This window comes from Panthera pardus, unplaced genomic scaffold, assembly GCF_024362965.1.
Source record: "Panthera pardus isolate Hobbes unplaced genomic scaffold, ASM2436296v1 HiC_scaffold_1, whole genome shotgun sequence".
NCBI lineage: Eukaryota > Metazoa > Chordata > Mammalia > Carnivora > Felidae > Panthera > Panthera pardus.
In genome coordinates, this window is record NW_026526654.1 from 11,611,863 (window position 1) to 11,628,958 (window position 17,096).

Sequence of the window (17,096 nt, forward strand, 5' to 3'; positions counted from 1 at the left end):
TTAGTTCCCTTCCTTTCCAGCTTTCTTTTCTTATAGGATGCTAGTTTAGTTTAGTTTAGTTTAGTTTAGTTTAGTTTTTCATCAGAACAGGTGTATTCCTTAATCCCCATTCCCCCACCCGCCTCCCCTCTGGGAACCATCAGTTTGTTCTCTGTAGTTAAGAGTCTCTTTCTTCCTCTGTCTCTCTTTCTTTTTTTCCTTTGCTCGTTTGTTTTGTTTCTTAAATTCCACTTACAAATGAGATCATATGGTATTTGTCTTTCTCTGACTTATTTCACTCGGCATTATACTCTCTAGTCCCATCCGCATCTATGCAAATGGCAAGATTTCATTCTTTTTATGGCTGAATGATATTCCACCGTATGTATACATCACCTCTTCTCTATCCTTCATGTATCGATGGACACTTGGGCTGCTTCCATATCTTGGCTGTTGTAAATAATGCTGCAATACACATAGGGGTGCATGTATCCCTTTGAATTAGCGTTCTTATATTTTTTGGGTAAATACCCAGAAGTGCGATTGCTGGATTGTGGGGTAGTTCTATTTTTAACTTTTTGGGGAAACTCCATACTGATTTCCGCAGTGGCTGCACCAGTTTGCATTCCCACAAAGGTGCACGAGGGGTCCTTTTTCTCCACAACCTTGCCAGCACTTGCTGTTTCTTGTGCTTTGATTTTAGCTGTTCTGACAGGTGTGAGGTGATATCTCACTGTAGTTTTTTGGTTTATATTTCCTTGACGATGAATGTTGTTGAGCATCTTTTCATGTGTCTGTTGGCCATCTGGATGTCTTCTTTGGGGAAATGTCGGTTCATGTTTTCTGCTCAAGTTTTAATTGGGTTGTTTGTTTCTTTGGGGTGTTGAATTATATCAGTTCTTTATATATTTTGCATACTAACCCTTTATTGGATATGTTGTTTATAAATATCTTTTCCCATTCAGTTGGTTGCTTTTTAGTTTTGTCGACTGTTTCCTTTGCTGTGCAGAAACTTTATTTTGATGTAGTCCCAATAGTTTATTGTTGGTGTTATTTCCCTTGCCTCAGGAGACATATCCAGAAAGATGTTCCTATGGCTGTTGTCAGAGAGGTTACTGCCTGTTGTCTCTTCAAGGATTTCTATGGTTTCAGGTTTCACATTTAGGTTTTTAATCCATTTTGAGTTTATTTTTGTGTATGGTGAAAAAAAAGTTTCATCCTTTTGCATGTGGCTGTCCATTTTTCCCAACACCATTTGTTGAAGAGATGGTCTTTTCCCCATTGTATATTCATTCCTCCTTTGTGAAAGATTAATTGACCATAGAATTGTGGGTTTGTTTCTAGGCTTTCTATTCTATTCTTTCTATTCTATTCTAGTCTAGTCTAGTCTAGTCTATTCTAGTCTATTCTTTCTATGTCTGTTTCTATGCCAGTACCATACTGTTTTGATTATTACCACTTTGTAATGTAACTTGAAGTCTGGAATTGTGATACCTCTGCTTTTTTCTTTTTCAAGATCGCTTAGGTTATTTGGGGCCTTTTGTGGTTCCATACAAATTTTAGGATTGTTTGTTCTAGTTCTGTGAAAAATGCTGTTGGTATTTTGATAGGGATTGCATTAAATGTGTAGATTGCTTTATGTAGTATTGACATTTTAACAATATTTGTTCTTCCAATCCATGAGCATGGACTATCTTTCCATTTCTTTGTGTTGTTTTTAATTTCTTTCATCCGTGATTCATAGTTTCAGGGTACAGGTCTTTCTTTCACCTTTTTGGTTAAGTTTATTCATAGGTATTTTATTTTATTTTTTTGGTACAATTATAAATGGGATTATTTTCTTAATTTCTTTTTCTGCTGCTTCATTGTTAGCCTTCATTATATTGAGGTATCAGAGGGTTTTATATCATGAATGGATGTTGTACTTTGTCAAATGCTTTTTCTGCATCTGTTGAAATGAACGTATGGTTTTCATCCTTTCTCTTGTTGGTATGATATATCATGTTGATTGATTTGTGAGTATTGAACAACCCTTGCATCCTGGGAATAAATCCCACTTGATCGTGGTGAGTGATTTTTTTAAAGGTATTGTTGGATTCAATTTGCTAATATTTTGTCGAGGAATTTTGCATCTATGTTCATTAGGGATATTGGTCTGTAGTTCTCTCCCCCTTTTCTTTTGAGGTGTGTTTATCTGGTTTTGGTATCAGAATGATACTGGTCTCAAGAATAAATTTGGAAGTTTTCCTTCCTCTTCTAATTTTTGGAGTAGTTTGAGACTAGGTATTAACTCTTCTTCAAATGTTGGTAGAATTCGTATGTGAAACCAGCTGGTCCCAGACTTTCATTTGTTGGGGTTTTTTTGATTACTGATTCATTTTCATTTCTGGCAATTGGTCTGTTCAAATTTTCTATTTCTTCCTGCTTCAGTTTTGGTAGATTATATATACATCTAGGAATTTATCCATTTCTTCTAAGTTGTCCAATTTGTTGGCATATTATTCTATTCTGTTTTATTGGAATAATATATTAATATTATGTCCTAATATAATGATTTAATAGAATTAATATTATATCATAATATTTTATTACAATTGTTTGTATTTCTGTGGTATTGGTTGTTATTCTCCCCTTTCATTAATTACTTTATTTAGATTTTCTCTCCTTTTCTTGATGGATCTGGCTAGAGGTTTATCAATTTTGTTGATCTTTTCAAAGAAGCAGCTCCAGGTTTCATTAATCTGTTCTCTTGTTTTTTTAGTTTCAATTTATTTCTGCTCTAATCTTTATTATTTCCTTCCTTTTGCTGGGTTGGGGTTTTGTTTGTTCTTCTTTTTCTAGCTCCTTTACGTGTAACATTAGGTTGTTTATTTAAGATTTTTCTTGCTTTTTGGTGTAGGCCTGTGTTGCTGTAAACTTTCCTCTTAGAACCACTTTTGCTGTGTTCCGAAGGTTTTGGACCATCATGCTTTCATTTTCATTTGTTTCCATGTACTCTTTTTATTTCTTCTTTGATTTCTTGATTGACCCATTCATTGTTTAGTGGCGTGTAATTTAACCTCCATGTATTTGTGGTCTTCCCAGATTTTTTCTTGTGGTTTATTTCTAGTTGCATTGCATTGTGGCCAGAAAAGATACATGGTATGATTTCAATCTTTTTGAACTTGTTGAGACTTGGTTTGTGGCCTAATATGTGATCTATTCTGGAGAATGTTCCTCTTCTCCAGCTTTTATTACATGCTTGGGTTCTTTTCATTCAAGCTTTAACTGAATTGAAAATCAGTTCTCTAAGGTTGGGCTTAAAATAAGCTCCTTCATTTATTTCCTCTTTGCACAAACATTTTTTGCATACTTGTGTGTCCTTGGGAATTTGGAGGACAAAGCATGGACTCTGCTTTCCTGGGGCCTCAGTTTCCCTGGTCTCTGGTCTGAAACTCCTTAATCAGTATCATAGCCTTGCAAATATGGGTGATGCCCTGTTAAAATCATCCCTGGAGAGGCGATTCCAAAAAGTATAAATAGAAGCCTTCAGTTTGTGGAGCAAGTAATGCTTTGATTTGCTCTACTCCAGGATTACTATTTCATCTATGAGGGCAAGAGAGAGGAGCCAGAGGCTACGTACATGATAACCCCATGAGAGCAAGTGCAGATCTCACATTTTGAGGTCATACTCCTCATAACGGGGTAGGACGTTTCCCATAAATAGGTGAAGATGCCAAAATCATTTCAATTCAAAAAGTGACCTCAATTTGCAAGAGTTCTTCTATTTAAAGATGTTTTTCTCTTCCTTCCAGGGCGGTTGTGCTGGCTCTGGCTGCGGGAAGTGTGACTGCCATGGAGTGAAGGGACAGAAGGTAAGTGGCCAAAACTTAAATGGTAACAGTTTGTTTTGAATTGCCATCAATATGGAAATCATGAAAAACTGCATTAAACCTAACCAAATCATCAGCAGTTCATCTTAAAGCCTTATTACTTACTATTTTGATAATTTCCCCAGAGTGATTCAAATGAAGCAAAACCAGGCTTAACATTATGTCTAGGGGATCTCAGCAGCAGCTCCCCAAAGACTGTGATAATTAGTGGCAGTTAATGCAGAAAAACGGATTCGGTTTCTTTCCTTTTTTGACTCAAGAAGGGACACGTGTATTGGCAGAAAACCTGTCAAGTCAGTAGTATTCTTTGGAACCCATGTGTAAGAACGAAACTTAGCACGTTTCTCAAAACAGAAAAAGTTTCTATTGCACCTAAGGGCTTCAGATCAGTATTTTTAACCCCACACTGGCCCAGAATTATTTATAAAAACAGTAAATATTTATTGTTCCCCAAATGTAAATTGAATTATATTTTTCTAAGCAAGTGTTCCTGCCTGTCATTTAAGAGTCACAGACCTGGGTAAATCCTTTTCTCTGGAGGGCAATCAATCTGTGCGTTTCAGTTGTTTGGAGAGAGGGTGTCTGCCTGGGTTTCCCTGGGGTCAGTGCAGCACCCTGAAACTGCGTGGTTCTGTAAATCAGGTGTGGCCGTGAGAAGACATGGCCAGTAAGCCAGTTGGCCTGTGACGAGTGGGGGCCCGAGGCAGGCGGGGGTGTATGGAGCAGGGAGGCCCATGGACCACTGTCTGCTCCTCGGGCGCTGAGGGTGTCAGCCAGGCCTGGATGTTCATTCTCTACTTCATGGCCTGCTGCAGGCTTATCAGGTCACAGGCTCACACTCTTGAAATTCAGAGAATTTTACTGTACAGAAAATGGTTTGGTTTCTTTTTAGCTACTTGCTAAAGTACCAACATTATTATTAGTTTTTAAATACACTCATAGTTGGTGGTACCAGTATTAATGGATGGTTGTGTGGGTTTTTTTTAATGTTTATTTTTGAAAGAGAGAGAGAGAGAAAGAGAGAGAGAGAGACAGAGTGTGATCTGGCAAGGGGCAGAGAGAGAGGGAGACACAGAATCCGAAGCAGGCTCCAGGCTCTGAGCTGTCAGCACAGAGCCCAACGCAGGGCTCGAACTCACAAACTGTGAGATCACAACCTGAGCCAAAGTTGGACGCTTACCTTCTTAACCAACTGAGCCACCCAGGAGCCCCAATGGATAGTTTAAAAAAAATTTTTTTTTTAACATTTATTCATTTGTTGAGAGACAGAGAGCACAAGCAAGGGAGGGGCAGAGAGAGGGGGAGAAATGGAATCCGAAGCAGGCTCCAGGCTCTGAGCTGTCAGCACAGAGCCCAACCTGGGGCTTGAACTCATGAAACGCGAGATCATGCCCTGAGCCGAAGTCGGATGCTCAACCGACTGAGCCACCCAGGTGCCCCTGGATAGTTTTTTGAACAAATGCAGTATGTGAAAATATATTGATAGCTTTCATTATCAACCATATCAACTATAATCTACCTTCATGGTCTGTTCATTTTCTTATTTGGGAAGTTTTTCTAGCTAGTTCCAGTGTGCATTTGCAAGAGTTATTTTATAGTGGGGGAAAGTATGTTCATACCACAAGGAATCTCTCTCTCTCTCTCTTTCTTTTTTCTTTTGATCTAACTTGAGTTTTACACATAAGCACACTGAGCTAACAAAGACATTCTTAAAACTATAAAAAGTAGAACTTTCCTATGTCAACAAATAGGAACTGAAGGCCTGTATCAACATCACAGTGTTTTTCTTGTAACTTAAAGCATCAGGAGTTGGAGGGGAGGTGGCGGTAACGAGTCTCACTCTCAAAGAGAGCGGAGTCCATTCCCCTGACTTTCCCAATCTCCCCTCTCATCCAGCAGCTGCAGACTCCGGTGGTGGCCCCCCCCCCCCCCCCCCCGGCTCTGCTTTTTCAGACTTCCTATTCCATGCATATGCTTTCCAGCCTGACTCATTTTCATTTTTACCCCAAATCCACCCATTAATAACATGTAACCAGGCAGAATAATCTAGATATAGCTTTCCAGGTATTTTTGGCTGAGTTTTCCGTGACTTGAGAACATCTACTCAGAGACTTGGTTCACTTTAGTTTGGATTTGGTTAAATATCTTTAGAGAAGGCGGGGGTCACCTCTGAGTCACGGCCAGCATCTAGCACCCAGCCCCGCAAGGAAAGGGTCTTTAAACATTTCTTTTCAAAAGTGAGCATTGAGGAAACCTTTGAGCATTGAGGGAACCCTTGAGGTGGCTGGTACACTCAGGTGAGGCCAGGTCTGTGTTTATCTTCACAAGGAAACATGCCTGCTTCCCACTTGAGCACTGGACGGTCAAAGGGAGGAGGCATCAAGGGCGAAGATGTGCCATTAGATTGTGCCCCTTTCTTGTGATGTGGTCTCAGGCGAGCCTCCCACTGAGACCAACCTGAGCCTTGAAATCAGAAAACCACAGACCGCACCCTTGGGGGTGGGGTGGGAAGAGTAGAATTCTCCTCTCCCCCCTTGCTGACCATCAAGAAGATTCCCAGCCAGTGGACCAGACATCTGGGATCCAGGGCCTCCGTGACCTTTCCTGGCTGGCCCTGCCCCTCAGCACCCTGTCTCTGCCCACTTGGGATTTTTTGTCTTATTCCTAAACAAGACTATTTAAAATGAAATACTTGTAAGCTGTAGGTTAAACCATTCTGAATTAATCTTTTAGAAGACTGTAATTTTCCAATGGATTCAGAAGGCCCCTTGAAATCTAGCTAAATGGTTTAGTATTATGTCTTTTCAACAAAAATTGAAGATGTGTCTTGAGCACAAATATTTCAGGCCCCACGTTTCACATAACATGACCAAGGAAGAGGTCCTTCCCCCCCGCCCCCCACGGAAAGAGGACATTTTAACCTCCACTCATTGTCTTGAAACTGATGTCGGTCAGTGTTAATGACCTGGAATACCTGAAGTGTGGTTGAGCCGGGATTTCAGACGTGGTTCCCCCTGTCATGCCCTCTCCCTCCCCTCCCCTCCCCCTCCCATCCCGAGGTCAGACAACAGAGGATTTTATTCTCAGCTGGCACGTCAGTGACAGGAATTGGTCCTTCTCCACCGCCATCGCCCCCCGCCCATTCTCAGAGTGAGGCCTGGGCATGCTAACGGGGTTTAAATGCAAAATGAGCCGAGGGTGTAGAATCACAGCCCCTAGATCTAGCAGTTCGGATCACTGGCCTGCTTTGGAGCTCCTGCCGGATGGCTTCGCTTCTCCTCTGAGTTATTTTGCTATTCTCAAATGCCTGCAAGTCAGATGAATTTTGACCTGTTTTTTAAAAATAGGATAGTAGGAGCCACATAACTCTGAGACAGTTAAAGTTACCTAAGTGGGACAGAGTGTCAGCCGCCTTGGAAATGTGGAAATCGTTGTTTCTGACACATGTCTTTTCCACGTCTCCTCGAGGAAAACTTTCACATGCTGACTACTTAGAATCCACCGGCGGACCCTGGAATGTCTCCGGTCTCAGTTGCCAAACCTTTTCTGGCTAAGTCCCGTGTTCGAGGGAGATGTCATTCCTGGGCAGAATGTCTTCTATTCTCCAGTTGCCATAAGTGAGTGTCAATGTAGGGGGTCTTTGGGCATGTTCTAATCTCAGTCATCAGGCTAACCCTGGGCGTCTTGCTCTGCGTTCACGAGGCTTTCGCAGGATGTCAGGGGTCCTCGGAGATGTTTGTCTCCCCACTCCCCTGGCTGGCACGTGTATCTTCAGGTGCTTTCTCTTAGGTAATTCGGGTTTGTACCGGTGGCTTGGTGTTCCTCCGGAGGCCTCAGCCCTGTGGGAACGGTGGCTGCTTAACCTGATTAGCGTTTTGAATGCTTGCTTACTCAGAAACAGACAAAAGTTGAGCTCTTCTTTTGCTTGAGAACCTGCTTTTCGCAACTCCGTGAGATATTAGGAAAGGCAGCACATTCCGAAGAGTTACTGCTGTCTGCTTGGGAACTGGCTGTTTGTGTTTTGCCAACATAGAGCTTACAGAAGAAGTCTTTCAGATGTTTTGGCCCCGGGAGCCCCTGTTGATGTAAAGCACGCATTCTCTTCTGCGACCCCACAGCGTTCAAGACAGGGAGCTCCCCACCAAACCAAGGGTGAGAGGCGTGCAGACGAGGCGGATAGCCGAGTGGGGAGCAAGCAGCCGAATCGCAGGGGGCGCAGAGAAAACAGGTGCCCCGGTTCTCAGAAAGGAACGGCCCCATGGCCCAGAGGTGGCCCGGGGCTGCGAAAAAGGGGACCACTTCCCGGTGAAGTGCGGTGCAGACATATTCTGTGTCCACTCATGCACCTGATGTGCTTGCCTAGGGAGCAGGGTCACTCACAGGCATAAGGACACACACAGAGCTTACCCACGCTCATCTGAGAAAATGCCTCTTATGGCCAGTTGATAAGCGTATTGTTGAAAAGGCCTGATGGTTCCTAATCGGGTGACTCTGGCAAGGGGCTTTCCCCACCACGGTCTGAAGCAGGCTCTTCATGAAACAGAATTGTGGCATTTCTGTCGCCTAACAAGAACTGTGTGGGTGTCTCCTCCGTGTACTCTACCCTGCTGATGCCTTGCTGCTTGCCAGCAGCGTGGGGAAGAAGCCCCGTGTCCTGTGGTTGCTGGGTAGACTGTGAGTCAGAGCCCCGCTCCGCACGCGGGTCCTGCACAGTGTGATGCGTCATCAGCGAGGACAGCCCCAGATCACCCGCAAAGCAGAGAACTTTGAAAATGGAATTTCTGTTGGGCTGAAATGGGTGCCTTATCTGATTTGGAAGGGTGGAGGAGTCTGGCCAATCTGGAAGACGTTCTGTGTTGGGCCCTGGAAATCTGGGAGGAAGTTCGCGTCACTCTTCTTGCGGGACACTCTTTTCTTTTATTACGGCGGATGGTTTGGGGCTTCGCCAGCCATTTAGTTCCCATATGTGTGTCACACAGTCAATAAATATCCCACATCGGGCCGCCATATAAACCTGTCTGTCTACATCTTGACATTGAATTGTAGCGTCTGCCCATTCACAGCCGATCTCGGCAGGAGAGGAAAATCCTGGCTTTGGAATGTCAGAGCAAGGAAAAGGGTCGACGTGTATTGAACATCTATGTTGGGTCAGGCGCAGTGCTGAATTTTTTAATGCTTCTTCTCCTTATATTTGTTTTATGGTTGAAGAAACCAGCGAATCCAGGGTTTCTCACTTTTGGCACTATTCACATTTTGGGTGGGCTAGTTTTTGTTGTGGGGGGTTCCTTTGCATGCAGGATATTTAGCAACATCCTTGGCCTCTGCCCACCAGATGCCACCAGCACCTTCTCCCCCATTTGTGGCAACCGGAAGGTCTCCAGGTTTGGCCAGATAGATGTTTCCACAGGGGGCGGTGGGGGGGGGGGGGTGGTGTGGATGGAGGGGAAGTAAAATCGCTCTGGATTGAGAGCCACTGAACTGGCCCCATCTCTTTTAGGGAATATAAGGCAAGGCAGTGGTCAGAGCACTTCTCAGTTTCCATTGTTCAAGATAAGAGGATCTTGATCTGGGGGATCCCAAGGAGAGGAATTCGGGGTCCAGAATATTGAAGTCTTGAGCAAGCTCCCGTTGCTTTAAAACTCAGTCCACATGGGGTACGCTGCTCTCCTGGCCACCTGCCTAGGAAAGCAGACCTTCCAAAGCCTTTCTCTGGGCAGTGGTGATGGAACAGATTGCTGGAGAACCACAGAGAAATGGACGTATTCCTTTGGGGCCACGGGCAGACCTCCCAGTTCCAGTTCCAGATGAGCATCCACTGGGTTAAACAAACAAGCACAGGGAGCCACCTTGTCTGTGACACAGAGCAGGTCAGAGGTCGTGTGGCCACATCCCGAGTCCCGCTCCCCACCTGAGGAAGGTTAGGGGAAGGCAGCCCAAATAATCAGCATTCGCTCCCATCCGGAGGATGTTCATTTCATACGGCATTCAGAATAAAGCCTTGAGGGGAAGGCGTATGGAAGGGAGGTTTCTCTGGCCAGCATTGGGACCCCTTCCTCCAGGAAGTCCTGGTGCATTCTCTGTCCTGTAGGAAATCTGTCACCCTGGTCCAAAGGGAGTGACTTTGTTATGTATTGGGCACGCCTCCTTGATTTCCCAGGAGGTAAATATGGCCACATTTCTTACACATTCTGGATGTAGTTAGAGACTAGGGTCATCAGCTTATTCATGGCCTCGTTGACATCTGGGAAGAGGCATCTTGTCTCTGTTTTCCACGGGCTGCTCAGAGTTGTGGCAATCAATCTGCACACACTTTTCAGCCGTTACTTTGCCAGGCACCTTGCGAGAGAGCAAAACAAGCATTTTCAGGGTCCTTCTCTCAAGGGCACACGGTACATAAGGAAAAAGTGTAAAGAACACGCTGATTGTAATCATGTCTGAATACAAGAGAACAGGCAACACTTTCCCGCCTTCCTGATTCTGTGTGCCCTTTTACATTGGTTTTTCTCATCGGCTCCTGTTGGCAGAGGCCTTGCTTGCTGGGGACTGGAGACACCGGCCCGCGCCCCTGACAGTGCTCAGAAATGCCTCAGGACCTCAGTCACCTTTACGGTGAAGGGTCTCAGTTTCTCACGACCACCACTGTGGGGCACGCGTTTACTAGTGTTTCCGTATTAAGTGAAATTCTTTTTTGAGACAGGGACTACATTGTGTTAGTATTTTTTGGGAATTCAACAGTCTTTATTTATATATTTCTTTCATTGGTCTTTTAATTTATTCATGGCTAATAACAGACATATTTTTAGCCATGATTTCATTACAAAATAAAAACTAATAGGGTGTTTTGTATGTTGTACTTTATATTATGACCAGTTGCCCTCTTTTCACTCTTAGCATAGAATAATAGATATATTATATGTTATCTTTCTATTATTCTTTTGTCAGGGTATTGAAAATCCCTTTCTCATAAATTAAATTATATTAACCATCATTCTAAATATTAACGGTGTCATATTTATCCCTTGTTAATGTTTTCCTCAAGTAAATGAAAGTAAATATTTTTATATAAATCTTTGAAACTAGATAAATGAACTGATTTGGACTACTAGTAATGAATTATTGATAATAACGACAATTTATTTACAAAGCACTTACTCTGTGAGAGGCATTGCATTGCATTTGGATCAGGGAGAATTTTAAAATCCAGTATATTGAAAAAAAATACATTTTTCTACTCATAAGATTTGAAATCTAATCTATAAAGTCAAAATGCAGAAGAGAGTGCTACTTACTACAAAACATTAGGAGGTTTATTTAACAAAATTGTGGTTAGCGTATTTGAAATTACTTCCAGTATTACTGAGACTGATTGGATATCTTTATTTTTATCAGTGTTTTGAGCATTTCTAAAAGGCAATGTGTAGTTTGGCCCTTCCCAAAACATGAGTCTCAGAGCATCTTGAGATGTTAATAGATGTTTCCTTTGGGATGGAACAGGGAAAATGTTCCAAGGACAAATGAGTGTGGGGAACACTGAGTTATGGCTAAATGCTTGTTTGTTGTTTCCGGGCCAGAGCATCAGCTTTAATGACTTAGGATCTTTAATAAGTTTGTGAGCATTCAATGGGAGGCATATGACGTACCGTTCCCCGGATGTGCTCAGTCATAGACCCTTTTATCTCTCGGATGGGAGACAGCCTGTAGGGAAGAATGTTTTGTTGAATCAAAGCCTTCCTTCTGGTGTGACCTCCACCATCTACCATGTGCTGAGTGTATCTCATGCAGTTACTTAGACCAGGTTACCCTCAGGAAGAGGAAGGTGGCCTTTGACTTGTGGCTTCCCAGGGCTGCTACAGGGGCACATGGAAGGCATTGTGCCCAAAAGCACTCAGGAAATTGAACATGTCACATATGTGCACGTGTCTGCTTAGCGGTAGCCGAGTTTGAAGGTTGCATGAGTACGAGGACAGGCTTTGCTGGCGGGGCCAGCTACGGGAGGGTTCCTGGACATATAGAGAGATGTGGAGACCCCTCTTCCCAGGTGGAGTCTGCAAGGCCAAAGACGCTGACCGGTTACACCTGTGCCAGAAGCTCTCCAGAGACTCAGTTAAAGAGACGTTAGGATGTTTTCAGCGCAGAACCATTGTTAGGAGGCATGTTTGTAGCTTTTGGATGCTTTTGGTGGAGGAAAAATGAGATGGGCTCACTTGGGAGGTCTGTCTGGAAATACATCCAGTTTCTAGTCAGTGTCCTGATTTCATCACCCATTTCCAGAATCCTTATCCCTTAAAACGTAGGGGGAAACAATTCTCCCTTTACGCAGCCCAGATACCGCTACAGGGTTTTGTGAACTGCTCTTCCTGATGTGCATGTAATTACAGGCATTGTCCAGGCTCATCCCTGCCCCCAGCCAGCTGTCCCTGTTCTAGATATCGTAAAAGGGGAACTTCTGAGAAATGTCCTTTATTTTTGCCACAGGAGGGATCGAACACCTCAAGCGTCTACTTTAATCACTTCGGGAGCCATTGGTATTCGCTGCAGGGTCCCATGGTGTGTTCCTTCTCTTCCGGTTAGCGGATCATGTGGGCTAATACACCCTCTTTTCCTTTTCCATGTTTTCTGTGGTGTCTTGTAATGCCAAGATTTTTTCCAGATGGTTCCTATTTCCACATATTACACATGACTCATCTGGCAGAGTCCTCGTGAGAATCAACATGGGTTCCCACATTCACCTACTTTTGTCTTTTTTATAGTGCTTTGAAAACAAAGAGCTTTAAAAACTGTGTTTGAATCCCAGGGTTAAGATACTACCAGTATTCCAGAGGGGAGTCACTGAAAATGGATCCACGTTAAGTGGCTTTATCTTATTCTGCACACAAGCCCCACCATGGACGTCTCATGGATGTTTCACCACCTCAGTACCCACTGGCCCCCCCTAGCGCAGGAGGGACGCGGGCTATGCGCTCCCACCTTGCACCCCTCTGCCTGTTTCTCTCCGCTGCATAAAGTCTGCCCTTTGTCATGTGCTCCTGGGGCTTGTGAGACTCGTGATAGATGACAATCACCAAAAAAAAAAAACCTAAACCTACATTGTTTTTCTATTTGCACCTCTATTTGGAACACACCTCATCGAGCACAGCTTTAAAAATAGTGATTTGATCTTGTTTCCATGTTTAGAAGGAGGAGTAGGAATTAAATGTCTTGAATGCAATATTGTGTCCTGTGACTTTTAAGGCCTAGAACACCTCATGTGAGCTAGTGGACGCTGTCGTCATGATGCTGGGCCCTGATAGCCCTCGTCTTGATGACTGATGGGGAAAAATTGTTTTTTGTTTTTTGTTTTTTTTTTGTAAATAGGATCCTGAGGAAACATTGGTTGTCAGGAACCATAGCTTTCTATTTGAAGGAGCCAAATGAGACTGTGTTTTAATTCAAGATCAAAGGCAACTTAAAACAGGCCCTGATAAATGCGAACGGGGCATTTGGACTTCTGTCGCTGAACATGGAACACACGAGCACTGCGAATATGTCTCTAGATGGCACGTAATGATGTGAAGTGCTTATGGAGTGTGGGCGTGGACACGGCACCCGCAAAAATGATCTTAGCAGAACCCTCGTCCTTGTGAAGTGGTTCAGCACAATGTGCAATTAAACAAAGGAAGAATTAGTCAGCGGTAACGAGCAAAGCAGATGGCCCCAGGAAGTGGTGCCCCCGTGTCTTCTTTCCCTCTGGCAAACCCATTAGAAACGTTAAAGGTATGGCTGGAACACGTCTCCCCGGTGGCTTAGCTGCCTCCGCTGATTAACCACATGGTTTTGCAAATGCACGATGCTTATCTGGCCCAAAATTTCATTGACTCTACATTTCTTCACAGGGGAATCCAGGGAGCTAATAATGAATGAGTCTTGGCTGATTGCTACAAGGCCACCATGAACTCATTCCCAGTTAAAGCCCTTCGGTGGGGGTTCTCCTTCATTAGCACGAGGATGTGCAGACCCTGTGCTTACAGACCAGCCTCCAAAGGGATGTAAGGTGCTCCTGGTAATAAAGACAGATATGAATCTCTTACACGCATCCCATGTGATCGTGAGGCTTTATCCGGACATATTTTATGGATGTCCCATCATAGCACATGAGGGCCATATGTGAGTTCACTGATTCTAGGCAAGAAATCTGTGCTGTAAGTTGATGTGAATTCTGAGACCTTTAGGGAATGGCTATGTGCGTGATTTGGAAATGGCTTTCCCTGGAAGATTGGTTAAGGAAGTAAGTAATTAAGTCTACCCATAAGTAGATCCAGTGAGCAGTTGGAGCCAGAAAACAATGTCCACCACCCCACCCCATCCGCCTTTCATTCTGGGGGCTTCTGTTCCATTTGGCAGTGTGCCGATGGCCGGAGGCGGTGGTTAGCAGGACAGGCATGACACGGGCTCACGGCAGAGGGAAGTGTTAAACAAGCAACAGCACCAATAAGCCCTGGACTGAACACTCTGTTACCAGCTCTGGGGGAGACAGGGTTGTGAGACTGAGCCCCCCGGGGACCAGAGATGAGCTGGGGTCTTGGGTCAGGGAAAGGCAAACCCAGCTTTTCACCAGCAGGCACCTCAAATTCAGGCAGCACTCTCGGGGCACAAGGCTTAGACCCCCAGTGTTTCACATCTGCTCAGATTTGGGGTGGAAAATTGGACACTTTGGGAGACTGCCGTGGGCTACTGAACCCCCCACATCCCCATCTCATCTTCTCCTTTCCACCTATGAGACCCCAAATCTTTAAGGGACACAGTTTCATGAAAGTGGTTTGGCCATAAGCAGAATGTGTGTCCTTCCGTGAGCCCTTGGGAGTTATTGTTTTCTTAGGCTGGGCCTCCCGCCTCGGGTCTGGTCTGTGTTTCAGGGACGAGGGTGGAAGGAGCCCAGACGAGGCTCATTCCCACACTGTCTGCTTCGCGACCCGGGAGGCCTGGGAGGCCCGGGAGGCCACGCTGTCCTGTGCACTGGGACACAGCGCTTTTTCTCCTGGTCCAGGGCGTGCTGTAAGCATCGCTGCGGAACCCTCCGGCCCTGGCCGGTGTGCTGACAGCGTTTGGTGGCTCAGGCCCAGAACGGAGGCGCCGGGTGGAGAACAGCACCTCCTTGGCGGATTCGAGACCACACAGGCTGTGCCCTGGGAGCCCAGCAGGGAGGCCACGACCCCGCAGTGTCAGGAGGGCCCCTGGGGGCGTCCTGCCTTCCGGGGCTCTGTGTCCTCTCTGGATGTGGGGTGCGTGGTTCTTTACCAGAGACGGTGACCTGGCAGCTTGTTGAATGTCTTGCCTGCCAGGGCAGAAGTGCTCTCTGGCTGCGGGAAAAGCTTCCAGTAAAAGCTAAGAATAGTATTCTGAAGTATGATTTGCAGTCATGAAGCAGAGCAGTGGACATTAGATGGCTGACCTTTGCCCAGGAACTCTGCCCCTTGGGCCCCTGTGGGTCTGGGGCCGCAAGGACAGGAGCTGAGGCCTCGCAGGGCGTGGGGCTCCCTCTGGGGGCTCTGAGCACATGACATTGTGTGTGGGGGGGCTGTGCTTTCACAACTCGCTGTGTGGGCACGAGGTGCCTCTTTTGTCTTTCTTTCTGGCAATTTGGTTCTCCCCCTCCTTCCCGCCACAGGTTTCTAGTCTTTTCCCATTGCTTCCTGCTCTTCCTGTCTGCTCACTGCCCAGGAACACCTCGTTCACCTTCCCCAGCCCCATGGCACACATTCCTGGGGCCTGCCTCCTGCTTACCTCCTGTCTGTGTTCATGTGCGTGTGAGCCACATGTGCACATGCACACACACAGCACGGTGCACACGTAGGCACAAGTGCACACACAGCACGGTGCACACATGCACTCGCACACACAAGCACACGCACACACATACACACATGTGCGCAGATGCATGCATGAACTCGTAGACACACGTGTGCACACATGCACACATGTACACAGCGGGGCACACACGCGTGTGCACATATGTGCATACACGCACTCAGACACGTGCACACACGACACATGTGCACACAGTGCATACATGCGTGGACACATGCACACACACATGTGCACACGTGTGCATACATGCACACACACACTGACACGTGCACACACACATATATACACATGTGCGCACATGAGGAGGATGTCTGCCATCTGTGTGCGCCCTGTGGTCTTGTGATTGGGTGCACATTTCTCAACCAGACGGTCATTCTGTTTCCAAGGCGAAATCTCCAAAAGGAAGCACCGGCCCCTGGGCATGAAAGGACATCTGGGTCAAAACGTGGACAGGCCGCCCCCGGAAATGCCAAAGGCCCCTCGGTGCTGCGCTCTTGCCGACCTTGCTGCAGTGAGCTGCCGTGTGAGCAGCAGGGGCTCTGGCATGTGGCAAACGTCAGGACGCCCGGTCAGTCCGAGAGAAGGAAGGTCAGGCCCCCAGCGGCTTGTCCCTTTACCGGCTGATGTCTCCGCCGTGCTGAATGCTTGCTCGGGGGTCTGCGGAGGAGGGGGATGGTGGCTCGGCGGCTGTATCTGGTGTAGCCTTCAGCCTGGGTGTTTCGAGCCTGCTGGTGTGAAAATGTGAGTTTCTTGAGCCCCGTTTGCCTCCGGGTTCTTCTCCCGCTGTTCCGCTTTGAAAGAGCTCGAGGTGCCCGCGTGAGAGTTCCCATGGCTCCGAAGGTCGTCTTGACTTCCTTGATGCCTTTCCTTTCCACTTGCTAATCTGTTCGGTTCTCCGTATTTCTGAGATCTAACCTGGGGCCGGGGGCCGGTGCTTAAGTCGCGTGCGACTTTCTAGAAGACCTGCGGTGGTGGTTGTCCCTGCCTGGCAACAGTGGGTCATGCGTCCCCTCTTGCTCTGGGGTAGGTACCAAGCCCCAGGAGTGAGGAAGATCGTAATTGTGAAAACATTCCTGGCAACAGCCATTAATCTCCTTTCATACCTCACTCTCTTGCCTTGATGAAGTTGTACTCTTGCCCCAAAGGGTCTGTCTTAGAAAATTTACCATTAAAATTCCCCTCCTAGGGGGCTGTTCAGACTCTGGGGACATAGTCCCCTCTGGGTTCTCTGTCTCACTGAGGGAAACACAGTAGAACACACAGTGAAACAGGTGCCTTCCTGTGACCTTAAGGGCCATCCTACACACCAAATGATGCTTCGAGCAAAGTGACCTACTCAGGGTATGTACTTTAAAATTCCATTTATATATATATATATATATATATATATATATATCTATA

The 17,096-nt window shown here is 45.8% G+C and overlaps 1 protein-coding gene across 1 annotated transcript in view; it reads left to right on the top strand.

The window, feature by feature from the left end:
* COL4A1 (collagen type IV alpha 1 chain) overlaps positions 1-17,096 on the top strand; it is a 154,015-nt gene that overhangs the window by 60,829 nt on the left and 76,090 nt on the right. The window contains 1 exon segment of the mRNA XM_053889041.1: positions 3,774-3,833. Coding sequence (XP_053745016.1) covers positions 3,774-3,833 — 60 coding nt within the window.